The 25,104-nt window shown below is 37.9% G+C and overlaps 5 protein-coding genes across 15 annotated transcripts in view; 3 read left to right on the top strand and 2 right to left on the bottom strand.

The window, feature by feature from the left end:
• Nucleotides 1–1,250, top strand: part of LOC6644818 (protein sidekick) — a gene marked incomplete at its 5' end in the record, with an annotated part of 31,992 nt that extends 30,742 nt beyond the window's left edge. Inside the window, 2 exons of the mRNA XM_047011598.1 lie at nt 58–392; nt 481–1,250. Of these exons, the coding sequence (XP_046867554.1) occupies nt 58–392; nt 481–723 (578 nt within the window). The remainder of the gene's footprint in view (nt 1–57; nt 393–480) is intronic.
• A 2,800-nt stretch (nt 1,251–4,050) lies between these two features.
• On the bottom strand, nt 4,051–5,516 carry LOC6644819 (mucin-5AC). Its single transcript, XM_023177049.2, has 2 exons — nt 5,455–5,516; nt 4,051–5,352 (listed from the first exon to the last, which is right to left on the bottom strand). Exons 1-2 carry the CDS (start codon nt 5,514–5,516, stop codon nt 4,146–4,148), a joined length of 1,269 nt encoding a protein of 422 aa, XP_023032817.1. The 3' UTR covers nt 4,051–4,145.
• A 2,541-nt stretch (nt 5,517–8,057) lies between these two features.
• On the bottom strand, nt 8,058–9,590 carry LOC6644561. The gene is made up of 2 exons (XM_023177050.1): nt 8,376–9,590; nt 8,058–8,288 (listed from the first exon to the last, which is right to left on the bottom strand). Exons 1-2 carry the CDS (start codon nt 9,588–9,590, stop codon nt 8,058–8,060), a joined length of 1,446 nt encoding a protein of 481 aa, XP_023032818.1.
• A 3,740-nt stretch (nt 9,591–13,330) lies between these two features.
• LOC6644562 (mitochondrial 2-oxodicarboxylate carrier) lies at nt 13,331–17,300 on the top strand. Its single transcript, XM_002067425.4, has 2 exons — nt 13,331–13,778; nt 16,387–17,300. The coding sequence occupies exons 1-2, from the start codon at nt 13,611–13,613 to the stop codon at nt 17,134–17,136; spliced, it is 918 nt and encodes a 305-aa protein (XP_002067461.1). The 5' UTR covers nt 13,331–13,610; the 3' UTR covers nt 17,137–17,300.
• A 2,441-nt stretch (nt 17,301–19,741) lies between these two features.
• The window catches only part of LOC6644564 (amyloid-beta-like protein), a 49,134-nt gene continuing 43,771 nt past the window's right edge, over nt 19,742–25,104 (top strand). For all 11 annotated transcript variants that reach the window (XM_023177007.2, XM_023177008.2, XM_023177006.2 and 8 more), the window contains exons 1-2: nt 19,742–19,776; nt 21,069–21,398. In XM_023177007.2, coding sequence (XP_023032775.1) covers nt 21,312–21,398 — 87 coding nt within the window. In that variant the 5' untranslated portion in view covers nt 19,742–19,776; nt 21,069–21,311. The remainder of the gene's footprint in view (nt 19,777–21,068; nt 21,399–25,104) is intronic.

The raw sequence follows: 25,104 nt of genomic DNA, 5'->3' as shown, positions 1-25,104 counted from the left end.
TTCGAATGAGGAAATAAGAGGGAGAGGGAATGAATTTCACACGAATCTTTGTTGCAGAAGAAGCCCAAAAGACACTTGAGGAATCAATGGCCATGTCAATTGATGAACGCCAGGAACTGGCATTAGAACTATATCGTTCACGTCATGGCGTCGGCACTGGAACACTTAATAGCGTGGGCACTTTGCGCAGCGGGACATTAGGCACACTGGGACGTAAGTCAACAAATCGACCGCCAACAAATCTGCAGCTAGGCAAATCCCCGCCACGACCATCACCCGCCTCGGTGGCCTATCACAGTGATGAGGAGAGTCTTAAGTGTTACGACGAGAATCCCGATGATAGCAGTGTCACTGAGAAGCCCTCAGAAGTGAGCAGCTCGGAGGCATCACAGGTGAGAAGAGGAAGAAGATGAACGTGAACTTTAAACTCAATAACATTTGGTATTTCTCTTTGTTTCTTACCTGGTTGTTTTTTTGTAGCACTCGGAAAGTGAGAATGAAAGCGTCCGCAGTGATCCGCATTCGTTTGTCAATCATTATGCCAATGTGAATGATTCACTGCGTCAGTCGTGGAAGAAGACCAAACCGGTGCGCAATTATTCCAGTTACACCGATTCGGAGCCCGAGGGCAGTGCAGTGATGAGCCTCAATGGTGGCCAGATTATTGTCAATAATATGGCCAGATCGAGGGCACCACTGCCCGGTTTCTCATCATTTGTCTGACAATCAACGGAATTCTAAGATCCAAGCACCAGTAGCAGCAGCACCGTCATCAGAGAGACATTTGTCTAGATCGATGCCAAGATTTTGCCTGCAAAAGGAAACACGACAAACAAACGGAAATCTAGAGTTCAGGCATGGGCGGAAATCAAATCAGCTGCTCATCCTACGCCTCTACAACGTCCACCATATTCTCCTCCATCTGCGATGTCTCCCCTGGAGGACGATTGACGTTTGTTTTAACTGTTGCACTGGTGCTCTGCTATGTGGTACCTACTTATATATGTATATATATATATTTACATTTGAATATATATGTATATATATCTATATATTACCAGAGATCTGAGATTTAATCAGCATTTAGTTTTTTAAAATGTTTTCCTAAACCCCAGACCCCTCTTTGACTATGCATAATAATTTTAACTTTAATTTAAATTACGATTTTCAGTTTTATGTATTTTTTTTTTTTTATTGGGTGTAATAATTTATTGTGTGTATGTCTGTGTGTTGCCTGCCACGCCCAATATTTTTGAAACATATATATACATACATACATACATACCCATTTGATGTATGTATATATTTTTTTTTGGTTTTGACATTTATCGAAAGCAAAAAAAAAAACTTGTGATAACGTGTATTTTGCTCGGTTTCTTTGTGTTCAGCGTGTGCAAAAAGTTTAGTGAAACGAAAGCGAGATTTAAGTGAAATGGATGAATGATGCAATGAATGGTTGAATGAATGAGAGTGTGAATGATTGAATGAATGAATTGATTATACCTAACAAGCATTCGTGTCTTTTTTTTTTTTTTCTTTGTATAACTTTCTTGAGCAATCTCATTATGTTTAGCCGATGATTTTTAGTGTGTATTATTTGAGTGACAGGAAAAGAAGAAAGAGAAGAAAGCAAAAAGAAAAGCAGAGAAAAGAAAGAAAGCAAAGGAAGTTTTCAAGTCGATGCAATCGATGAGGAAAAACAAAAAAAACAAAATTAAGAAATAAATTATAAAGCAAAAATCAGACAGAAGAATTAGATGAATGAAAAAAAAGAAAGTAAAGCAGAAGAAAGTCGATAAACAAAATAAGAATGTTTTGGGGGGGAAAATAGAAAACACAACCACAACAACGTATAGCATATCCTTTAAGGCAAGTGACACAACAAAAAAAAAAATGAAAGAAACAAACAAAACATATATACAAATACCAACAAAAATAATCATCTGTGTGTGTTGTTCAAAAAAAAAGGGACACTTTTTTTTTTGAACTTTTTTTTTTTTTTTGTCGAATTAAGACGAAGAAGATGCAAGACGAGAAGTTGTTGTCTTCTTTCATAAATATAGGCCATATTAATGCAATTCTTTTAGCATGTAAGACACAAAAGAATGAAGTGAATAGTAAGTGAAGGATTGAAGTAAATGGAAAGTAAACCAAAAGCGTGAAACTAAAGCAAACTAAACACATACACACACACACACAAACAAACGAATTCTTTTCCAACACAAACACACACAGACTTACAAGCAAATCAATTTAGCACTAAGTAATCGATATATATATATATACAGACATATATCGAAATATGTAAAGATCGGCATCCCTTGAATTTGGGGATGAGATTTCTTTTTTGAGTATATAAGATTCTAGTTTTAAATACGACAATTTTTTAAGCTATGCGTGTATTTGTATATGTATATCTAAAATAACTTAAATGACTGATTATATATTTTTTTTCTTGTTTAATTGTAATTTGTATAATTCTAATTATGTATTTTCTTAAATTAATATTATATAGTTTTTTTTATATATATATACATATATATAAACCTACTTACTACTTAACTATAAATTACTGTATACATAACATATAAATTTAGATAAATTCGTAAACATGAAAAAGGAAAAACCTAATTTTCTTACAAAAAATTGTAAACGACAAAGAAATGAAACTTATTTTTGGTTTTATTTTAATATTTTCTTTTGGAAAAATTATCTTTACTTCAAAGACTCGAAGCACAAGTTCATACAAATCTAACTAGGTATATGTTTAGATATGTAATTTATATAATTATAATTGTTAAATGAAACACACACACAAAAAAGAAGAAAAACAAAAATGTAGATGGAGAGAAAAGGGGCAGAAAGTATAAAATGTGCTCTCTCTCTCTCTATCTCTCTGTCTCTCTTCTTTGTCGAGGATGCAAAGTTCAAGTTAGTTGAATGTAATCAATTGTCATCAGCAAATCGGCAAAAGATGCGCAAAGTATTAGAACTAAATGCATATATATATATATATGTGTATATCTATGTATATGTATGAATGTGTAAATGTATTTGATGGATATGAATCATAAATAAATAAAAACGACAAATAAAACAAATATATTTTTTCTTGCAATTGTTTAGAAAACGGAGACATTACGATTAAGAAAGTAAAAATAATCTCTCTCTCTTCAGAAACGAAGTTAAGTAATTTCATTAATTTTTGACGAAGGAGTAAAGGGTTTTATCCCTCCTGGATATGTGTAGGTACCTTATGTACCTATATATGTATTCTTAAACGGAATGAGGAGACAAATCTATATCTGATTCATCTTAGTTTGCACTTGTCTGTTTAAATTAAACTAGCGCCTTTAATTTAAAAGCCACTGCGAGGATATTAAATCCTAGCAAAAGGGCTAGATTTTTGGGGATAAGACAGTGCGACGCATAGTGGGAATCATATCAGATTAACACGATAAGAAGAGTTCATATGGCCATGTTTTTGTCGTTTAATTCGTTTTAGTAGAAAATTAATATTCAACTCTTAACTCCTTTATGTATGGAAAGAGAAACAGAAAAACGTGTAAGGGTCTCTTAACTTCGTCGTAGTCAAAGTTAACCCCATCCTAAGCAGAACTTATTATCATTCTTACACAAAATATGAAAACGAGATGGATTAGACTGCCATAAAAGTAATTGGTCAAAGAAGAAGTCTTAGAAATTCTTAATGTTTTGCAAAGTTTTTTAAAACTAAGCTTGTTAGTTTTGGCCAGGTTGAGCAGCAATTTGCTGAATATTGTTGGGATCAAACTACTATAGTATATATATAGCTAGCACAGGAACAACCAGAAAACAAATTCTTATATGACAAACTTACATGTTTGTTGTTAAATTATATAATAAATTAGACTAATCTAAATGTCTAACTAAAATGTTATCAGAGGATAAGTAGAATATCTGAAAACCCACAGAGACGCCAAATTAATTTCTTTAATATGTTTCTATTAATTTATTTCAGTTATTCGACAAAAAACAAAAAAATGTCCGTTGATGAATGAAAAGCCCTTTTCTTTTTCTTGATTGTTTGTTTGTTTTTCTGTGTAATAACATACATTTTCAGTCTGGGTGGCAGGTGGCAAAGGTGGCCGGAAGCATGGCCTTAATTAAACCAAACTATTGGACACTACAGTGGGCGTTGTCTCCTGAGCCTCAAGAAGAACTTTGCCCTCTGGTGTGTCATTCAATGCATCCTGTCCACGTTTTTGTTGCTCCTGGTCCTCCTCCTCCTCCTCGTCGTCGTCGTCGCCGGCGCTGTCGTCGCCGTCATCATTGTCCTGTTGCTGACGCTGCAGCTGCTGTTGCTGCTCCTCTTGTTGGTTGTCATCAGAGTCAGTGTCAGCTGGACCATGAGACTCTGACTCGGAGTTGGCTTCAGCTGCTAGCAGCTCATGACCATCTATAATGTTGCGTGCTTGCAGGTCCAAAATATTTCGTTCGGTGGGTGAATTGGAATCGCTGCCACTGCCACTGCCACTGCCACTGTTGCCATTGCCATTGCTGCTAATGGCTATGCCTGAAGGTGTTCCTGATGGAGCCATCGAATGACTGGGCATGCTAATGGGGCACATGCAGGGTACAAATTGTATGCGAGCTCCTCTATTGCCATTCGCGTTCACATTACCAAATTGTTGCTGCTGTTCAGCCAATGGGCTAAATGGTGCCTGTTGCTGCTGCTGATACTGCGGCTGTTGCTGATAGTTGAAGTAATCAGGATAGGGATACTGTGGCCTGGCATTGTAAAGTTGATTGACCCGTCTGGTGTATGTGGGATATTCGGCATTGTTTAGCCCAGGACCATAGCGCAAGGAGGCGGCATAGGCGGCTCCATCTGTACTGCCGAGATGGTATCTAGTTGAGGTTGATGTTGCTGGTGTTGTTGTGCTGCTGCTGCTGCTGCTACTGCTACTGCTACTTCTCATGGTGGTGGTGGTGGTGGTGGTGCTGCTGGTGGTTGTTGGCGCTGGCGTTGTAGTTGTTGTTGTCGTCGTTGTTGTTGTGGTTGGAGCTGCTGTTGTACTCGTACTAGTACTGGCACTAGTAGTAGCGGTAACTGGAGGCGTTACATCCTTTTTGGCATGACCTGCAGCCAGTGAAACCGGACCATTATCGTGCCGTCTAGCTGCCGCATAGCTCGTTACCGCATACGGATCAAATTGCGTGGGATTCGCCAGCAATGGAGTTTGAGCCGCACCAAATCCAAAGAATGGCACACTAAATGGTCCACCGGCTAGCGGCTGATACGTGTACGTACGGAAATAAGTCAAAGGAATCTGTTGCAACATCTGTTGTGGTCCGCTCACAGGCGCCTCTCTGCAAAAAAAAAAAAAAAAAATTAGAAGGCCAAATCCAAAATACCATAAAATCAAATGCCAAAAGAGAAAATCGCTTTTTTGCCATTTTTGCGGGACTTACGTGCTTGTTTTTGGCCACCAGAAAGCATTGCAGTCAGTTGGATATGCCCAAAGGACTCCCATGATCTGAAAGACAGACATACACACAAACACAAGAGACAATATTAATAGATCATATCATACGGTTTTTGATAACCATCCTCTAAAGAGCCACACAAAGAGAATAATTTGTTTGGTGAATTCTTAGTTTGTAATTCCTTTTGCTTTTTAGTATTCATTTTTTAACTTAATTGCCTTCATTTCATTGTTAGAATCAAATTGTTTATATTTAGATCGTTGAAAGCCAAAGACAATTTGTTTCTATGACTTTTTGCTGGCAATTTGTTGAAAATCTACATATAGTTGGTTATTCTTAAAAAAAATATATTTGTAAAAGCTGTCAAAAACATGTATTTACTTCAACGTGTGCAAAAAAAAGGGCCATTTCGATATTGAAAAAGGATCAACAAGCTTTCTAATATATGACAATTGACGAAAAATTTGCATTTACTTAAGCACTCAAGAATCAAAAAGGATCAAAAATAGTAAGAAATGTTCATCGGAAGGTTTCAAAACATTTCAAAACTACAACTTTTTTTGGTACTAGGATGTTAATTTATTTCGCCTACATATCGTTAAAACACTCGAGTAAATTTTGTCTGTATATATTTATGTATATATGAGTTCTTTACAACCAGTTTGAGTATTCAAAAATTGTTCATATTTAAATATATTGTTCATTTTCAATTCAGCATTAACAATTGGTTTCAAGTGTCATTTAGAGAAGAAAAAATACTAATTCAGTTTTTAGTATTTTTCTTTACTATCTGGATCTTTTTTTTTAAACGAAAAATGTCGTGTTTTATTATTAATGGGCTTTATTATTATTTTATTCCACACTTTTATAGTTTTTGGATATCATTTTTCAGTTCTTTAATACACTTTCACTTGAAACAAAAAAAAAAAAATAATAATGGTGAAATTTTTCTGTTTTTGCACATACCACTAAGAATTGCAACATTTTAAAATCGATTCTGGTTCACTTGAGTTTACTTGAGTTAGTTAGTTAGTTTTTTGGTCTTTAGTATAAAAAAATAATTATTGTATTGGCGCGTTCTGTTCGCATTGGCAGCTGCATTTGTTCTAAAACCAAAGACACACAAAAGTCAAGCTTTTATAGCTAGCTGATCGGTCCAAATGTACAAGCTGCCACTTTTTATTTTTCTTCTCTCTGCTTTTAGTTTGGGGTTGGGGTGGCAGCTTGGGAAGCTGTGGAAAGAGTAGAGAGAGTGAGAGAGAGAGAGAGAGAGAGAGAGATAGAGAGAGTGGGAGTGGGGGGCACAAAAGTTGTGCCCCACAGCCATGGCACGATGGATGAACGCCGACACCAAAGCGGGTTTCATCTCTCCACCAAGTAAAAGGTGGGGTTTACCATCGAAGCTAGAACAACGAGAAAATTAATTGCAGGCTTGGAAAATCTCGCCCCCCCCCCCCCACACCTAGAGAAAAACAATGAAACGTAAAGGAAAACAAAAACAAGAATAAAACATAAGAGCGAAATCTAAGCTAAGGAAATCAATAATAATAATGAACAAGCGTTTAGAATAGAAAGCCTCGACGTTAGATCATTGACAAAATGATTGAATGAATGATGTTAGAGAGGGAGAGACCTAGCCATGGTTAACGGCTAGCTGTGGTGATAGGGGGGGAGGGGCGTGGCTTCTCCACTCCCCTCCCTCTGTTTGTCGAGTTGAAAGGGTTCCGCTCACAGCTCAACATTAGAATTGGCCATAAAAAATTTTCTACCTTTTGATGACTCGATACTCGATTTTTATTTAACACATTTTCCACCAACAGTTGGAGGGGAAAATTTTGTTTTGGGTGATCTTTGATTCTGTATTTTTGTTTTTTTTTTTTGGTATTTGGGTCACAAAATTGCGGGCAATGTATTGGTCCCTCCCCTGGCCGTCCCTGATTATGTAATATTTAGTTCCTCAATCCATTCAATATATAGCCTCATATATAAGCTTTAGCTTTTACGATAACTTTCTAGTCAAAGACTAGACATTCGTAGTGCTTTGTCTTGCCATGAATTGAAGAATGGAGGAATTGTGGAATTTATAGGATTTTATGGGACTTTATGGCGGACTTTATTATTATGGCCATGTAACTCTCTTTCACAATAAAGAGATCTATATAAAGGCGTTAATGATCATGTTTGAGATGAAACTCCTAATGGGTGAGGAAGGGGTGAAGGAGGAGTTGGAAGGGGGGAGAATGAAAAGAAGCTTAAACTCTATTATAATGACAACTGATCGATAGAACCATATAAAATGTCATAGAAATTATTTACCATCAAATGAGAACAATCATTTATCTATGATTCTCTTTTTCTCTATCGTTCTTTCTCCTTGCCCAATTAATTTGCAAGCAGAGTTTGATTTTTTATTTTTGTTTTTGTTTTTTTATTACTATCTCGGCCTGGATGCACTTTGTATATATTTGGATGTATAATATTTGGGTGCTCCTTCACCCAATTGACTTGTTCGATGGCGTCCTTTGTAGCTGGAAAACAAAGAAGGGGAAACATTCTAAACAATCGACTGAGGAAAAAGTAAACGCAACTTACCGGGAATTCAAAATAAACCAAGTATTATTGGATTCCATTTGTTCTACCGAGTTGTCTGGGTCGGTGCAATCTTTGGTGCATTTTTCTCGACTGGTCCGCTGACTTTGTTGGGTCGTAGGAGAAGGACTTTGCAATAGCTTACCCAGTGTATATACCGGAAATGCGAAATACTCGCGTTTCAATGCATAACGTGAACTTTGTCGACTCTGAATGGGTGGCATGGGTGGCAGGGGGGTTGAGTTTGATAGTTTGGTGATTGATGCTGGAGTTGTCATCGTGGAACTGGTGGGGTTGGTGGTGGCGGTGCTGCTGCTGCTGCTGCTGCTAATTGCCGGCGGCTCTAGACTCTCGTCCACATAGACTATATGAAAGGCGGATGAATGGGTGGGACCATTGCTAGATGTTCCATCTACTATATCAATATCGATTTTTCTATCAAAAGTTGATTTTGACTCGTTTTCGTTTTGGTTTTGCTCGTGATCTTCTTCTTGCACATCTTCCTCCTCCTCTGCTTCTTCGTTTTCTTCCACCAAGCTTTCCAGCCTATCGGTGACTGTGAAATGACGATGATTCTCATTGATGGTCGTGTCATAGGATGGCTGCCATTGAACTACCTGCTCAGGTGAATAATAGGCACTGTATTGTTTGGCCCTCTTTCGCTTTTTTCGCTTGCTACTGCGCGGTAATTGTGTCTCAAAGGATGTCAGTGGTGTGGGTGTTGTGGTGGTGGTGCTTGTGGTGGTCATTGTGGTGGTTGTGTCGGGTGCTTCTGATGTCGTTATGGCCTCATGTGCATAGAAGGGTATTAGAGTTAAATTGAGCATTTCCCTATGGCCAGGCACACGAAAACGTTCCACTATGGGTCTAGGTCGAAACATTGGAGTCGATGGCGGATAGAGAACTTGTCCCGGCACTGGCTCCTTCATGGGATATCTCTGATGGCTAAGCATAGTGTTTACAATGAGTTCACCCTTGGTACCATTATAGATAAATATTGGATAATTTCGCTCCGTCAAGGCATTGTCCCCAGGCGCATTGTCAAAGATGGGCAAATGTTGAGCTCGTCGTCGTTGTGATCTTGGTGACCTTGCTGGTGCTGGCGGTGCTGGCGGTGCTGGCGGTGGTGGCAGACTTCGGGCACGTGCCATCCCCTGAACATATCGATGGGGCAATTGCACTCTTCGTGGCAACATAAAACGCCTTTGAGGCGACATTAAAACTGGTGAAATAGTTGTAGCTGAGCCGCCACCGCGGACTAGAAATGTTATGGAAGCCGGTGATCTTGCCTCCTGTCTCCGTGTGGTTGGGACAGCCCGCGTGCTTGTTATATAATCGGCCTCTGGTCGATCTTCACGCTCTCGCTTCATTAGCTGATCCTCAAGTATCCATAGTGGTCGCTGTTCGCCATTTAGATAACTTTCGTCGTCCATTGTGTATTGGGCACAAACTGGCAATGCTCCTGGCCAACTCCAATTGATGGCAATCACCAGCAAACGGAGCAAGGACATATACTCCATATACTCCAACATTCGTTGACTACTGTGGGGCAAGAACTAATTGGCAAAATGTGTCCAACACTTGAATTTATACACCTCACTGACATTTAAATGGGCACGGCGGTTTTTTGGTTTATTTTTTTTTAGGTGGTTCTGGTTTTTTATAGTCAACTTACTTTCGTTTATGAGAAAATCGCACTACATTTCCCAGCAGGTCACACGGTTCACTGGGTGAACGGGAACTGAACTGGTGAACTGGTTGCAGGCAGCAGCAGCAAATTTGTTAGTAAGCATATAAATAAGTATATATGTACATATGTGTATAGTCAAAATAAGTATTCAGATCTTGTAATTAGTATCTGTTAGACATTTTCCATTAGTGTTATTTCTGAGTGTGTGTGTGTGTGTGTGTGTGTGTGTGTGTGTGTGTGTGAGAGAGAGGGGAAATATTTTAAAGAGGCAGAGAGACCTTTTTTGAAGTGCCTTGATGGAGGCGCATTACAGCGCCTTGGACAGCTGTCAAAACTGACATTAATCAAAACACTATGTGCATCACTCCACTCTCCAGCCCTCCAACTCCTCCTCCTCCCCCTCACCACCCTGCCATCGCTTTAGTTCTCATGTGTACATGCAATCTTCTAGCCACGATCAAAACATGAAAAAATTCTACATTTTGGTTTTTCTTTATATTTTTCGCTCTGTTTCTTAAAGTTTTTTTTTTTCTTTTGGTTTTTGTTTGAAGAAACAATTTTTGGTTTGCTTTTGGTGGTTTTATTTGGGCAACTTGTTTTTGGTTTCTTTTGGGGTCAGAAGGAAGAGAACAAGTGGAGCGTTCCTAAAACTTACCAAAAAAAAAACAACGAATAAAAATGGGGTTAATAGCCTTTGACAGAGAACTTTTTTTTTTTCGACCGCGGGCGGTCGTGAGTTCTCACTTTGCTTAGACTGAGCACATACATTGAAATGGTGTGGGGGGAGGGGAAAATTGTGGAAAATGAAAATGGAAAAATGATTTATTAGCCTGTATCTCTATCTATGCTTTGATCGATCAATCGGCGCTAGCTGGTGGTATAGGGAAACTAAACCTAATTACAGAATAAAATGAAAAACCCAATGAAGCGATGGAAAAACAAGTTACAAATTCTGTGGGATTCTCGTCTTCTTCTTCTTCTGTGAGTGTGTGCGATCTCCAGCCGGGCGATTTTCGGGTAACACGAGAAATTGTTTTTTTTTTTTCCTTTCTTCATTCATAATGATGGCAATGTCTCTTCCACATACATAACATTTGGATTTTCCGTACTCTTGCGTGACTTTACAACATTATTAAGTTTGACAGAAGAATATAATAACAGTGCGAGGGGGTGGGGGGAAAATTAAGGGGCAGTTTATTAGCTTTTAATGGCCCACCAATGCATTTCAAATTAAAATCCCACAAAAATGTAACAAAATTTAATCATGCATCCAAGTCAAGTGTGTACATAGATGTGTTTCAATATTAATATCAGTATAAGAAATTCCACACATTGCATTCGATCGGATCGCATCGCAGCCGTCACGCCAACTCGTGCCCATAATTAACAGACAGAGATCAAAAATATTTGGACAATCATAAAGAACAAAAAAAAAAAATAAACAAAGACGATATCTGGCCAAAAGCAAAGACGGCAAAGGGAGACAGAGAGAGAGAGAGAGAGGAAGGAAGGGAGAGTCATCTGAAAAGCATCTTGGATGGATGGGCATTTTAATTTTGGTATTTTTTTTGACACCAACAATTTGTTCTATCGCATGTAAATGAAAGTTTGTCCTCAATATATCTCGTATCATAATTTCCATGCAACAAAACTCCACTCCACCACACTACTTTCCCTCTCCCACTGCACTGGGAAGGTGGGGTAGGGGAAACAACAACAATAAAGCAATCAACGCAGCCCGCAGCAGATGCAGATACAGCGGATACACTTGCACTCAAGACAGATGTGAATATGTCAAACGATTTGTTTGTCCATTGTCAGCTTCTTGACATGGGTGTGGATCAACAACATCTCTCAACATCATCATTGTAGATGGCCAGAACCAAAGTTCCATCCCATATTCAATCTGATAAACATACAGTGATCGAACAGAATAGATATTTCGTTCAGAATTCCTGTGATTATGGCATTTAGTGTCAAATGTATCAGAAACTCATTGATGGAACAATAATTATGATGTACTTAGCCAAAAGACAAACTAGATAAGGATCACAACTACATTTAAGATCCTCAATCTCTCTATATTCTTTTGGTTTTGTTCAAGTAAACTCTATATTTCTCCATTGTTTCATCGAACCAATTTCTTTTATGAAAAAAATGATTTTTTTTTACGATTTACACATAATTAAAAATTTTTTGTTAAAGATTGCGATGTTTTAGTTTCCTAGAATAGAGATATAGACTGAATATAGTAAGTAAAATCTAGGAATAAGAAAAGTCTGTTACTAGGAATATTTCCACATATTGAGATACTTCTCTATTTGCTCTATTATAGAACCTATTAATTGTGATTATTAAAATCAATATCAATCATACCTTAGAAATGGGTATATTAAAGTCCTCAAAGTTTCAGTCTATCCTTTAAAATCTCAGGATCTATAAAAATTAAAGACTATAATAAATAGGTAATTAAGATCTGCTTGAATTCCGCAAATAAATAGACATGTTATAATAAGCTATTTTGTTTGTAATATTTACTCAAAATATCTTAATTGTTATCCAACAATCCAACAATTATCCAATTTTCTATATTTTCTTATGCAGTTACAAAAAATTAGGTCGTCAATATAACTTAAAGTTGTAAAATAGCATTTAAGTCGAATAATGTAAAAGAAAAAATGAGATTTCAATGCCTTTTAGCTCTCGTTTTCGCAATTTTGGTATAAGAAGAATAAGTCATATTTTGTAAGAAAGGACTAACCTTAACTTAAGGCCTAGTAACTTACTAGTTGATCATTAATTAAAAATTCAAGATGGTTTCTGTAATTGCAGCTGTTTTCTGCTGAGTGCTAAGCATTCTTACTTAATGATGGGTATAGAATACGAATTCTAAGAATTGCATAGGTCGACAAAATACACTTTTTGAATTGACTATGTCGCGCTGAATGCGAATATGTTCTTCAAATATTCAGATTTCTAGACTTAAACAAAACTGTGACTTCAAAAGCAGACCAAAACATTTGTTTGCACTTTAAAGTTAAGAAATATCTTAGGGAAATACCAAAATTAGAGCAAGACCTGAACATTTGGAGAACATACATAGATTCAGCGCTTTATAATCTATAAGAAAAGTATAATCTAATCTGGGGTTAGGTTCATTTTTTGTCATTCTCTGTTTATATTATTGTTTTCTTACACATTTTGCACCTTTCAGATACATTTCACTCCAGTTGGTCATTTCTTTTGGGGGCTAGACAATCATTGAACCATCTCTAATAGGAAAAAGCTTTGGCATCGGACCGAACAACGAACAACCACCAGAATAATGGCCATTCGCTGTCATAAGTAGATTTCGGTTCGAAAGCTTTTCCCCCTCCCAACCGATAGCGATACGATCAGTAGAATTCAATTAGCACGATAGGTCTCCCTCTCTGTCAGTTGTTTGCCTCCTCTCCATCACTGTGCTGGCTCTTCCAGTGTATGCGAAAGCTTACAGCTTACCAGAACCTCCCCCCCCGTCCAGACCCCGTTTCCAAATTCCATAGTCTTCAGCTGAGCGCTTTGGAATTCAATTTTCAGTGCGAATTACGTTCTCGAAGCGGCGGGTGACGGCGAAGCGGCAGCGGCGATTGACAAATTCCGTCTTAATTCCGCAACTCAATTTCTTTACTTTTCCTGTGTTGTGTTTGTTGTTGTTGAATCGTATACGTAGAGAGGAAAATTTCATTGTTTTTGTTTTCGTGGGCGGGCAAACAAAGTGGGCTCGGCTCATATTGACAAAATTTTCGGTGTAACTACTACAATTAATTGGTTTTTTTTTTATGAACTTTTTTGTTTGTTTTGTGAGAGACCAAAGTAAAAGATGGCAAGTGAAAAGCCGCGCGAAATTTCAACAGCCAAAAGGGCTGTCTTTCAAGTGATGGCCGGCGGATCTGCCGGCTTCCTGGAGGTTTGCATTATGCAGCCCTTGGATGTGGTCAAGACACGCATACAGATTCAAGCAAGTCCCGTCTCAGCAGCTGTCAGTGAGGTAAGTCGTAGATCTTCCACTATTGGAAGCTTTTGTTTTCTTTCTCTCTGTGTCTCTCGCCAATTTTAAACAAGATAAAAAGCTTTAAACTGATAACCATCTACTCCAAACTCGAGGGTTGCCTTATGCATACAGCTGATAAGTGCTAAGAACCAAGAAACCTTCTTTTTTTCCACAATCCATAAAGATCCAATAAAAAAAAAAATATCACACTCAATTGAAGTGTCATGCCTATGTCACATTAAAATCCAGTACACAGTGAACTAGAAATGTTATCGTACATCTGTATATACTCAAAAGTGATTGAGAGATCAAAATTCTGACAAACTTTCGACATATCTTTGAATGGTGACACTAAACAACATTGAGATAGTATAAGATATGTATCATTGAATTCAAATCTAGACTTTTTAATGCCTTTAAGCAACTTTCTTAAAAAACCAAGTGAGATTTATATTAATACATATAAATATTTTAGTATGTCGTAAGAATCTATGTTTGGTTAAGCAAAGTATGCTGAAAGGCCATTCAATATCTTTCAACTATGCGTGGACTTTTATGGTTAACTGTCTATATCGATATGTTTGGCCATACAAACAGAAAGAAGAAAGGTTATACCAAGGTCAAGCTTACGCACTAGATACTGGATAGACAAAGACACAAAGACCTAGACATAGACAGACTACGTCCACCCTCACAGCTGATGCTGACGACGCGTCGTGACGCCGCCAAACAAAACACGCAAAGCAAAGAGAATAAAAGAATGAGAGCAATACAGAGAGTGTGCCCACTTCATAAGACATAGTGATAGAGAGAGAGAGGGAGAAAGAAGGGTGCTTACAGTGTGACTGAGAAGGCATATCCTCTTATCAAAACTCGGACCACTTCGTCTGGCCCAAGCGAAAGAGATTTGCCCATTATCAAAAGTTTCATTTTCAAAATATTCTAACGCGTGTGCCATGACAAAAATAAAGTGTTTCAAGGGCCATGAACTTTGGAAATTTTTATACGCTTAATTGTTTCTTTTTTTGTTGTGTTTGTTTTCATTTTAAGATTAGCAACTTATAGTTAATTGAAACAGTAGACAAATAATGTAGTTATTGAGGGACGATTTTTAGTTAAAACAAAAACCAAACAAGACAAAGAAGAAAGTGTAATCGCTCTTTTTTTAAGTTATCTATGAATTTATCATATAAAGACTTTAAGCATAGCATAATTCAGTATAAAAGTGCATTATGAAAATATATACAAGTGTACCTAAGATATCGAGTTAGATTATATAGTACAATTAACATACAATTAGACCAAAAGTCATATTCCATCTTATAAACAGGGATGGATTTCGGAAACTTTGCGCCCAGAGGCTAAGAAACTTATAGAAAAAAACGGGATAGATATATTTTTGAAAATACTTTTGAATAGTTTCTAGTTTCATTTATAAAAACAAAAAGTCCAATGGCAGAAAAATAAATTGCTTTAAATTGGGACTTTTTTTGTCAAGTATTAGTTAAAAGTACAAAAAAAAAACTCCCAACTCGAATCGTCCATCCACACTGACAGTTGAAAGGGTATCCGAATTCTTCATATTACCTGCACTTTTAATTAAGTTGTGTACTATGTACCTAAACATATTGAAACTATTTTTGATCCCTGCTCCATTGCAAATTTTTTTACCATAAATTTCAGTGATTTCTCTGATTCTGATTTGAACAACTCTTGATATCGAACAACTTACCAATGGAATTTAATTATTTTATTGCTGTACATAAATATTTTATTATCATTTGAATCGAACTTGGATTAACTAGCCTTGAAGCGAGCGACAACGATCAGAATGTTATGGAAAGGGAAAGTTATAAATGTAGAGTGGAAACGGTCATGAAATTTTTATACGCTTAATTGTTTCATCGAAAAACATAGTATTGAAAAAAGATGAGGGTTTTCTTGGAAAGTCCTGATCAACTGGCAGTTAGCTACAATCAGCACAGTCACATCTTTGAAGCATCCTTAGAGGACATTGGAAGACTGGTCTACACTAAGTGGAGCCAAGAGGCATTTGGGTATCTCACGTTTTCAACTGCAGGGGCAAGAGGAAGCCAGAAGAATATCTCAAACCCCTTGGGTATCTAGATTCTGCCTGACCTAATCATAGGTCTTTCGTGTCTAAGAAGTTGGATCTATGTTAGTTCTTGAAAATGAATAATTTTAAAAATTTTTGTAAAAGATACATTTAAATTCAGATATACGGATTATTTTTTGAAAAACATACATTCGTTTTTTTATGAAAATTTATGGCATATGAAAATAGCTTTGAAATAGATGCAAATTGGAACACAGAGAGGCAAACATACATAAACATATATAAAGAAGAGTCAAAGAAGCGAAAAGACAACGCATAAAGACGCAGAATAGAAGAGAGGCAGACAGTTTGTTGTTTTTGATGGAGAGACTGGCAAATTATTTAGCACAATGCACTCATATTGAATGATGTACAGTACATATATCTTCCAGTCTTTGTCTTGGACTCACCTTGAGTTTTACAATACTACTTCCTTCTCCTCTTTGAAGGCGTTTTTCATTTTCCTTTTTCTTTTTTTGTCTTTTCTAGGTTCACTACAATGGCGTCTTTGATTGCTTTGCCAAGATGTATCGCAATGAGGGCGTCACCTCGTACTGGAAGGGCATTATGCCGCCCATTCTGGCCGAAACGCCGAAGAGGGCCATCAAATTTCTGGTATTCGAACAGACGAAACCGCTATTTCAATTTGGTGAACCACAACCCACACCCTTGACCTTTTCGTTGGCCGGTCTAACGGCTGGCACTCTGGAAGCCATTGCCGTCAATCCGTTCGAGGTGGTTAAAGTCGCACAACAGGCCGATCGTCAAAAGAAAATGCTCAGCACAGGAACCGTGGCCAGGGACATTGTGAGACGGGATGGTTTCGGATTGCGGGGTCTAAACAAGGGTCTGACCGCCACCATGGGTCGCAATGGTGTCTTCAATATGGTGTACTTTGGATTCTATCACAGTGTGCGGAATGCTGTGCCCGTTGCCCAGGATCATCGGTGGGAGTTCTTGCGCAAGGTGGCCATTGGTTTCTTGGCTGGCACATTGGCCTGCTTTGTTAATATACCCTTTGATGTGGCCAAGTCGAGAATCCAGGGGCCACAGCCAGTGCCCGGACAGATTAAATACCGCGGCACCTTCGCTTCCATGGGCATTGTGTATCGGGAGGAGGGTTTCCGTGCCCTCTACAAGGGTTTGGTGCCGAAGATTATGCGTCTGGGACCGGGCGGTGCCATTCTGCTGCTCGTCTTTGAATATTCCTATGAATATCTAATGAAGAACTATTCCTAGAATTTATAAGAGACCTTTCAATGGGTTTTCTAACTGTTTTTGGCTGTATTTTGATACTTTCATTGTTATGCCTTTTTTTTTGTATGTGTGCGATTCCAGAATGCGGCGTGTGCATGTGTTTGATTTAGTTTTTTGAAAATAAATATTCAAAAGATCGAAAGAAACGTTAAAAAGTGTGCCCCCCATTTGTTTTTTCTCCTCTTGAATGGCGACCTCTATGGGTAAGTTTGGGCACAAATCGAAAAGCTTAAGCGAAAAGCTCTTTACTTTCTTTCGCCGCAAGTGTGTGAGTTTAGGCTAAATTAAGCTTTCTAGTGAGTGTTGCAACATTCACTAATCTCGGAGAACTGTTATTGGTAGTCTAGAAATTTTTCAAAACTATATTGAACCGCGGCCAGGGCTGAAGATATTCAGAATTTTTCAGGGTTGCTTATAGAGCTGGGAATCAATATCAATTCTCCTTGCATGGAATCTTTGGAGGGAAATTTTGCATTTGAATGGAATTTTCTTTGAAATTTATGGAAATTTTTGTTTTATTTTTCATTAAACATGTTTTTTTTTGTGTTTTCTTAAAATTTGGGATAAAGTCAAACTTTTCTATGTTGAACTTCCATATAATGAAACTTTAGGTATAACAAATATTAAAAACAATATTTAATATATATTATTTATTTAAGATTATGAATGACTAGTTTACAAACATTTAGAAAATTTAAATTAGACATTTGCCTAAGCCGGCTTGAGGTCAATATTCATCCATTATTCAATCTTTTTGCCTCAGAAATTTTGGCCAATTTCTAACCAATTTTCAAAATTATATCTCAATTAAATCGGATTTGAAATGAAAATCTTCTTTTTAAATCATCATGCACTTGTACATTATTGTTAAAAAAAGAGGGCGTCTAACGGTTAGACACGATAGAAGTGAAACTTTCCGTAAAACAAACTGAGAGAGAATGAGACGAAAGCAGCATTAGGAGCGGGATAATTATAGGTTCATTATAATATTGCTATAAAGGTCATGTTTTATTTTCTTCATTTTATTATTATTCATCCTCAATGTTTTCAATTTCAACAAATGATACGAGTGGCTTATGATAGCTAAAATATGATACAAATGCTTTGGTTTCGATGTTGTCAACATATCTTTGAAATACCGCGTCAATTGTTGTTTTTGATCGTGTTGTTGATTCAGTGCGATTGTTACACATTTTTAAACTGAATGTTGTATTGAGAAAGTCAATTAAAGGAACCGCTGTGTCCAATGCAAAATTTACGTTAAAATCGCCACTTAAAATCATTGGAACTTTATCGTAATCTTTTCTAAGTATCCACGATACTTCTGGTGTATACTTTATTAAATTTTCATGAATGAATTCCGTGATGCTATTTATTGATTGATTGGGTGAAATATAAATTGCCACAATTAAAACTGTTTTTCCATTGCTCAATCTGGTTTCGCATGCACATATTTCTCCCACTTTAGAGAGCTGAACAGACAGTGATTCTAGTTGCTGTGCATTCATTCATTATATATTTTGTGATACATTTTTATTTACTTTTTATACCCTTGCAGAGGGTATTGTAAAATTGGTCAGATGTTCGTAACGCACAGAAGGAGGCGTTTACACTAACTACAGAACTCGACGGCAATTTACAAAGTGTCGACGTGGCTCTGTTGTTAGTGTGCTCGCTTTGCGATCGGGCGGCCGGGGTTCGACTCCCAGCTTGGTCGAAGTTTTTCATAATGCTTTTTTATATATTTGCATTTCATTCTCTCGCAGGCTAAATACTATAAGATCTATATGTGTCTCTGTTTAGTGTCGCTTTTTCGTTTCATCGAGTCTGAAATCACTCCCAACGATTCTAAAGAAGTTTTCACTTCAAAAACAATAGTAAATGCAGTTAAATGTATTTCAGTTTTTCGATTAGAGCAAGTGGTTTTAGGTTTCGCTGGATCAAAATAACGCCTGGCTCCATTTACTTTCCTTTTGCCAGTTTATCAAGCAAACCAAATATATTTATCAACGAAAAAGCAATCAAGAACCCATCGTCATACATTTTTGGGTAGATGAAAACGTGATAAAGTTTTGCCAATAAGTTAAAAATTCTTAACAGGCTCATTTTTTAGGAACAGGTTTAACGACTTAAAAGAATATATAGGTGTTCGTCTAGTCTTTGGCGAATTCATTATAGGTAAGTTGGACTGTATTTGATTTTGTACTCGTTAAAGTTTGTCTCGTTGGATACGGCAAGCTAACGTTTGCCCAGCCCTCGTTAGAGATGAAAGTCCTGCGAATCAGCTCGGCAAGCACCTGCTGCTGACATTCGCATTCACTTGCCTGTATGTATGTGTGTGCGTGTGCGTGTGCGTGTGTGTGTATATATAGGGCCATACATGGGAAATCACATGAATGTGCATGGACATGCGTACGTATTGGTATGTGGTAATATGTGGTATGTGCTCGCTCTTTAGCCGCAAAATCCACCCCCTCTCGCAAACAGCAGTTTCGCATTTAATATCGATCCTGGGCACGCGCTATGCGGTGGTTTGGTTTGGTTTGTTCCGTTCTCTGAGCCAACGAGTTGTCCGTGCGGTCAGCGCCACTTGCAGTCGTTTGTGAGCGTTCGCAGCGCAAGGTACAGCTTGGCTTGGCTCCAGAAAACTTACAATTAGAAGCTCCATTTTTGAGTTCTTTTGTTGGCACCCGAACCATAGAAACTGTGACTGACCAACACACACACACACGCACACACACACACACACACACACAATTACACACACACACTCATACGCACTCTGGTTCGAAACGAACTGCTATAAATTTTGTTGTTGTTGTTGGTGGTGGTGGTGTTATAAGTGTGGTTGTTGTTGTTGTTGTTATTGTCGGCATTAAAAATTGTTATAACATTTTTTTTTCTTGTTATAAAAAAGAAAGTGCGTGTGAAAGTGCCAAAAAATAAACAAAAAAAAAACAAAAACAAAAACAAAATAAACCGAAAATGCATAAATAACGAATAATTAAGAAAATACTTAATAGAAAAAAGGAGAAAATTATTTAATGGAATTTCATTTGTTGTGCCCAATTGAACGAAAAAAAAAAACAAGAGAAGAACAAAAAAAAACCCCCCGAAAGAATTACAACAAAAAAACAAGAAGAAGAAGAAGAGTTTCCCTTTTGGTGTGATTGTCTCTGAGCAAATGTCTTACAAATTTCTTACTTTTTTTTTTTGTCCTGTGCGCAAGAGACCAAACGAGAGAGTGAGAGAGAAAGTGTGTGTGTGGAGAGAGAGAGAGAATGAGAGCCAAAGGACTTAAGTGCGCAGAAGTCGGAGGGGTGTGGACTTGCGTAGCAGCTGCAATTAACCCATTACCATTTGCATTTAAAACGAAAAGAAACTTACTAACTTTAGCCTAATCATCAAATGGATTGAAAAAACAATTTTAAAACTTTTAATAGATTTTGTAAACTTTTTGTGATTTATAGCAAATGGATTATGGCGTTTAATTTCAGCGAGTGACGAGTAGATGAGCATAAGTTCTCGTTAGGCCACTCTCTCACTCACTCTCTCTCTCTCTCTCTCTCACACTTTCTTCCTCTCTTACTCTGTCTTTGGCTGCATGCTTTCTGGCTTCTACTACTACGTTCTACAATCAAATACTACTATGAAACACACTCACACACACAGACACACAGAGAGGCATACGCACATTTTATAGTTGATGTTTTTCGTTGCATACTTTTTTGTATTTTTTTGGTGTGTGTGATTTATTTGTTGTCTTTGGGTCAAAGCGAAAGGGAAACTAAATCACCGCACGAAACTACTTAAAGGCCGTTCAAAGCCAAATCTAAAATCTAAAAGGGAATTTCTCTTTTTTTTATTTTTTTGGTAAATTACTAACATAAAACTAATATCAAATCGGTCTACAGTTGCATTCACAGCCAAAAAATCAACCAAAAAAAAGAATATAACAAAAGTGTTAACAAAGCAAAAACCAAAGAACGAGAACAAAGTTCGATAATCAAAGAAATATTAAACCCCATCAACAAAAGAAACTCTTAATACCAACAAACGAAATCAAAGAAAAAGGATAGAAAAGAGCGAAAGGTCTAAACGAGGCAAAGAAGACAAACGTTGAGAAAACAAAAAGAAAAGGGCGAAAAGTGCGAAAAATGTGCGCTTCGCTGCGTCGTAATTTGTTGCTGCGGAGCCTTTGGGCAACCGCTCTACTGGCAATCATGGCCATGGGCACGGTGCAGGTGAGTCATGCCAACAAAACACACACACACACATACACGTACAGACATACATACATTCAAAGAAACACACACACATGTCTATAAACATAGAAAAGTCCAAGTGAGTAACAGTAACAGTTACGGTAACAGAACCGCAAATTCCCAAAACTACCACAACCACAAGCATATAGACACACACACACACACACACACACACACATACAGAGAAAAACATGCACGCATATACAAAGAGTAAGCGCAATTCGTATGCCGTGTGCCGCCACAAAGTATGCTACGAAAATTTGTGGCATCGCAAAAAGGCAAGCCACAAGACAAGACAAGACCCAAGACAAGACCATGGCAAGGCAGGCGCGAGTGTGCGCAAATATTGGCTTAATTGAACAGTTTTTCCACTTTTTCCTCTTGAATGTGGTTTAAGGAGTGGAAAGGAGTGGGAGATGTAGATGGCGCAAAAGACAAACACACACACACACACACACACACCCACAGCAATTTGCATATAAAAGCAGGTGCCCAAGTGCCCAGATGGCATAGACTTCTCTTTGCTGTCTAACTTTTATTCGCTTTATATGTATATTTGTGGTTGGCTTTGCTTGAAATAAATTTCATTTCTATCAAAAATTTCTAACAAAACTAAGCGACAGCATATATAAATATATATTTTTTCACCATCAATTGCCGCTAATTGGGTCATCCAAAAAGCAGCACTCACTTGTTTTTGCCACGAAGTGTGTGAGGAGAGACGAGGTGGATCTGCATGAACATTATGATATACAATTTAAAATTTCATTTCAGAAAAGTGTATTCTTTGGGATATATGTATGTATCCCATTCCTTTGGTTTGCTAATGTTGTTTTATTTTTCATTACATTCAAGGCACTATATAATCACTATGGCAACTGAAATAAGCAAAGAGAGAAGGATAAAGCGTCGTTGTCTCTCTCTCTCTCTCTCTGTTTCTAGAGTCTAGAGCTAGAGTGTGTGGCCAAAACAAAAACCTTATCAAATTCATGCACACACACAGATTAGTTTTTTGTTTTTTATTTTGTAATACGAGTAACTATGAATAGCAAAGCAAAAGAATCTAAAGGTGGTATTTATGTATTTGTATTTCTTTTTTAACACACACACACACACACACACACATACTTTTTGATCAAGTGGAGGCGGTTGAGTGGTTGGTTGTTTGGGTGGTTCTGTGGGGCAGTTAAGCTGCTTTATAAGTTGCCTGCTTCTCTTCTTTTCATGGCTTGTTTGTATTTGTGTGTGTGTGTGTGTGTGTGTGTGTGTGCAGCCTGCAATTTGTTCTACCCAGCTTTCATTTGCTTGCTTTCTCTCTATCTTTTAGGTATCTCTCGCCCCCTACCCCTCCCCCTCCCCACCCAATCTCTTCGTTTTCTATCTTTTGGTGGCACTCGTTGGCTTCCTTTTTTGTTTGACTTAAAACTTTAATACCGTCATTCATGTTAGCATGGTATGCTGTTGCTTTTGTTGTTGTTGTTTTGCTACCTTGAAATTTATGAGTGACCCATGGACGTAGCATCATCCTCATCCTTAAAAGCGTCACCATCAGCATAACAGCTTACATTGCCCATCATCAGCAGCAGTGCATCCAGCCATCCATTCAGTCCACATCATCGTTTTGTGGTCCGTTGGTGGTTTTTTTTCTCTTCACTTTCCCCCTCTCTACCTTTTTTTCTGTTTTTTTTCTTTTTTTGAAGGACTTCACGTTCGCATGTCTGACTCATCCGGCTCAAACAGTGTGTGGTAATGGGGAAGTGGCAGTGGGAGTGAGGGGGGGAGAGCGATAACAGACGAGAGTACAATGTGCAGTATGGCCAAGCACCCTTGGCCCTGCTCCCTATATACCATGTTCCGCTACTACCACTTCCAGTGCAACCAACACTTCCTCCATAACCAAACACTCATCCTCGTCCTTCTCCACCTCCTACTCCACGTTGTTCTTGTCGTCTTCGTTGGCTCTCCAAACTGAAACCCATACAAAGTCTAGTCACATATAGTTTTCAATGATGTTTGGTGAGGGTTTGTGTTTTTTTTCTCTTTTTTTTTTTTTATTCTACACGGGGGGTGAAAAGTGTCGTTGGCCATTTGATTGTCGGGAACTGGAAACTGGCAACTGGCGGCTCATTCAGCCAACTTTAGTAACCCTTAAGCCGCGTTTACAACAACTGCACTACACACAGAACTGAACGCAACTGAACTGAACTGAACTGAACTGCATTCAAGTCAACTGTGACTTCGTCCTGCGGTGGAGAGAGAGAGAGAGACGAATTGGTTACTGACTTTAGCCCTCTTTGACATGAAGTCCATGAGTCACTTTAAATTGGTATCATTCCCTGTTTCAATTGAAACCAAAACTCCCCCAAAAGTAGTTAATAATTTCAATTTGAAATGACAAATTGTGCAAATATTTAAAGCCTGGCTAACACAAAAAAAGAAAGCGAGAGAAGAGGATTATCTTTAGAACTCTGCGGTTGGTTGACATTCAGTTTGCCGTTTAATTAAGCAAAAGCATTCAGTGATTTTCAACTGGTTAAGAATATATATATATGTATGTATGTATGTATATGTATATAGAATGAAAGTGAGTTTCGGTTTGATTTACATTTATTTTATTTGGTTTTGTTTTTTCATAGCTGGCAGTTTCACATTAAACTTGCATTCTAATTTTATTCATTGTGATCCAATGACATCAACTTATGCATTCAACCACCACTGACCCCATCCAACCACTGACCCCAGCCAACCACTGACCCCAGCAACACAGAGAACTGACTTCTCGCCATTCTATTTTCATTTGAATAAACCAAAATGGGGTATATTAGCTTGAGTAAAGAGATTAGTTATATGATACATATGCATATATATTCTTAATCAACATGAAGTACAATTTAGTGACTTTTGGAAACACAATTCAGATGAACTTTTATGAATTTTTGGGTAGAGTATAGATTGTCGGACTTGGTTAGGGAATTCATTTATTTCGACTTCAAATTTTTATGCTGCGTTGGCAAATTTATATATAGGTATATATGTATATATCATTGTCACTTTGTTCACATTTCGTATTCAGTTACAAAGCATTTACGCTTGAATGATTTTTTCGATTATGCATTTTGCTCATTTCAACGTTGACAAAGGCGGCCAGCACGGTCCCCATCCCCGCCAACCTTCACCCGGATCACCCCATTTAAGCCCCCCACCCAACTCACTATGGCAATCTAAATCCGAAATCTCTGTCAGTTTCTTTGTTTTAGGCTAATGTGACCATTGTATATGGCTCAGTTAAATATGACAGCAAGTTGACTAGGAATTAGGGTTAAGTGTTGCCACCACCTTTTGCCCATCAAGCAGGAGGAAGGGGGTGGCGGATTGGTAGGTGGGGGAAAAAAAATTCAATGCTAGGCCACAGGCATGGGTCAACAACACTCAGCATAGACCGTCGCAAGGTAACAACACTTGAGAGCTTGAAGCTTAGGTTAGGCCTACTAAAAACGTATGACCTGGCAACCCTGATGATAGCGATGATACTGATTCTGCTGATGCTTCTGATGAAGACGATGATGATGATGATGATGATGGGCGATGACTCACACAATCACAATTGAGCAAATGAAGCAGAATGAATGGCAAACGAAACGAAACAAAATGAAAGACATAAAATGTCGCTCGACCGGGCAAACCG

The sequence above is a fragment of the Drosophila willistoni genome, assembly GCF_018902025.1.
Source record: "Drosophila willistoni isolate 14030-0811.24 chromosome XL unlocalized genomic scaffold, UCI_dwil_1.1 Seg142, whole genome shotgun sequence".
Classification (NCBI taxonomy): Eukaryota; Metazoa; Arthropoda; class Insecta; order Diptera; family Drosophilidae; genus Drosophila; species Drosophila willistoni.
Note: the sequence above shows the minus strand (reverse complement) of the source record. Positions and strands in the feature narration are given on the sequence as shown.

Coding starts and splice junctions, on each gene's coding strand:
- LOC6644819 (XM_023177049.2), bottom strand. CDS start 5,516: ATGGGAGTCCTTTGGGCATATCCAACTGACTGCAATGCTTTCTGGTGG. Junction 5,353..5,454: donor TGGTGGCCAAAAACAAGCAC/GTAAGTCCCGCA, acceptor TTTTTTTTGCAG/AGAGGCGCCTGTGAGCGGAC.
- LOC6644561 (XM_023177050.1), bottom strand. CDS start 9,590: ATGTTGGAGTATATGGAGTATATGTCCTTGCTCCGTTTGCTGGTGATT. Junction 8,289..8,375: donor CGGCAATTAGCAGCAGCAGC/AGCAGCAGCACC, acceptor TCAACCCCCCTG/CCACCCATGCCACCCATTCA.
- LOC6644562 (XM_002067425.4), top strand. CDS start 13,611: ATGGCAAGTGAAAAGCCGCGCGAAATTTCAACAGCCAAAAGGGCTGTC. Junction 13,779..16,386: donor TCTCAGCAGCTGTCAGTGAG/GTAAGTCGTAGA, acceptor TGTCTTTTCTAG/GTTCACTACAATGGCGTCTT.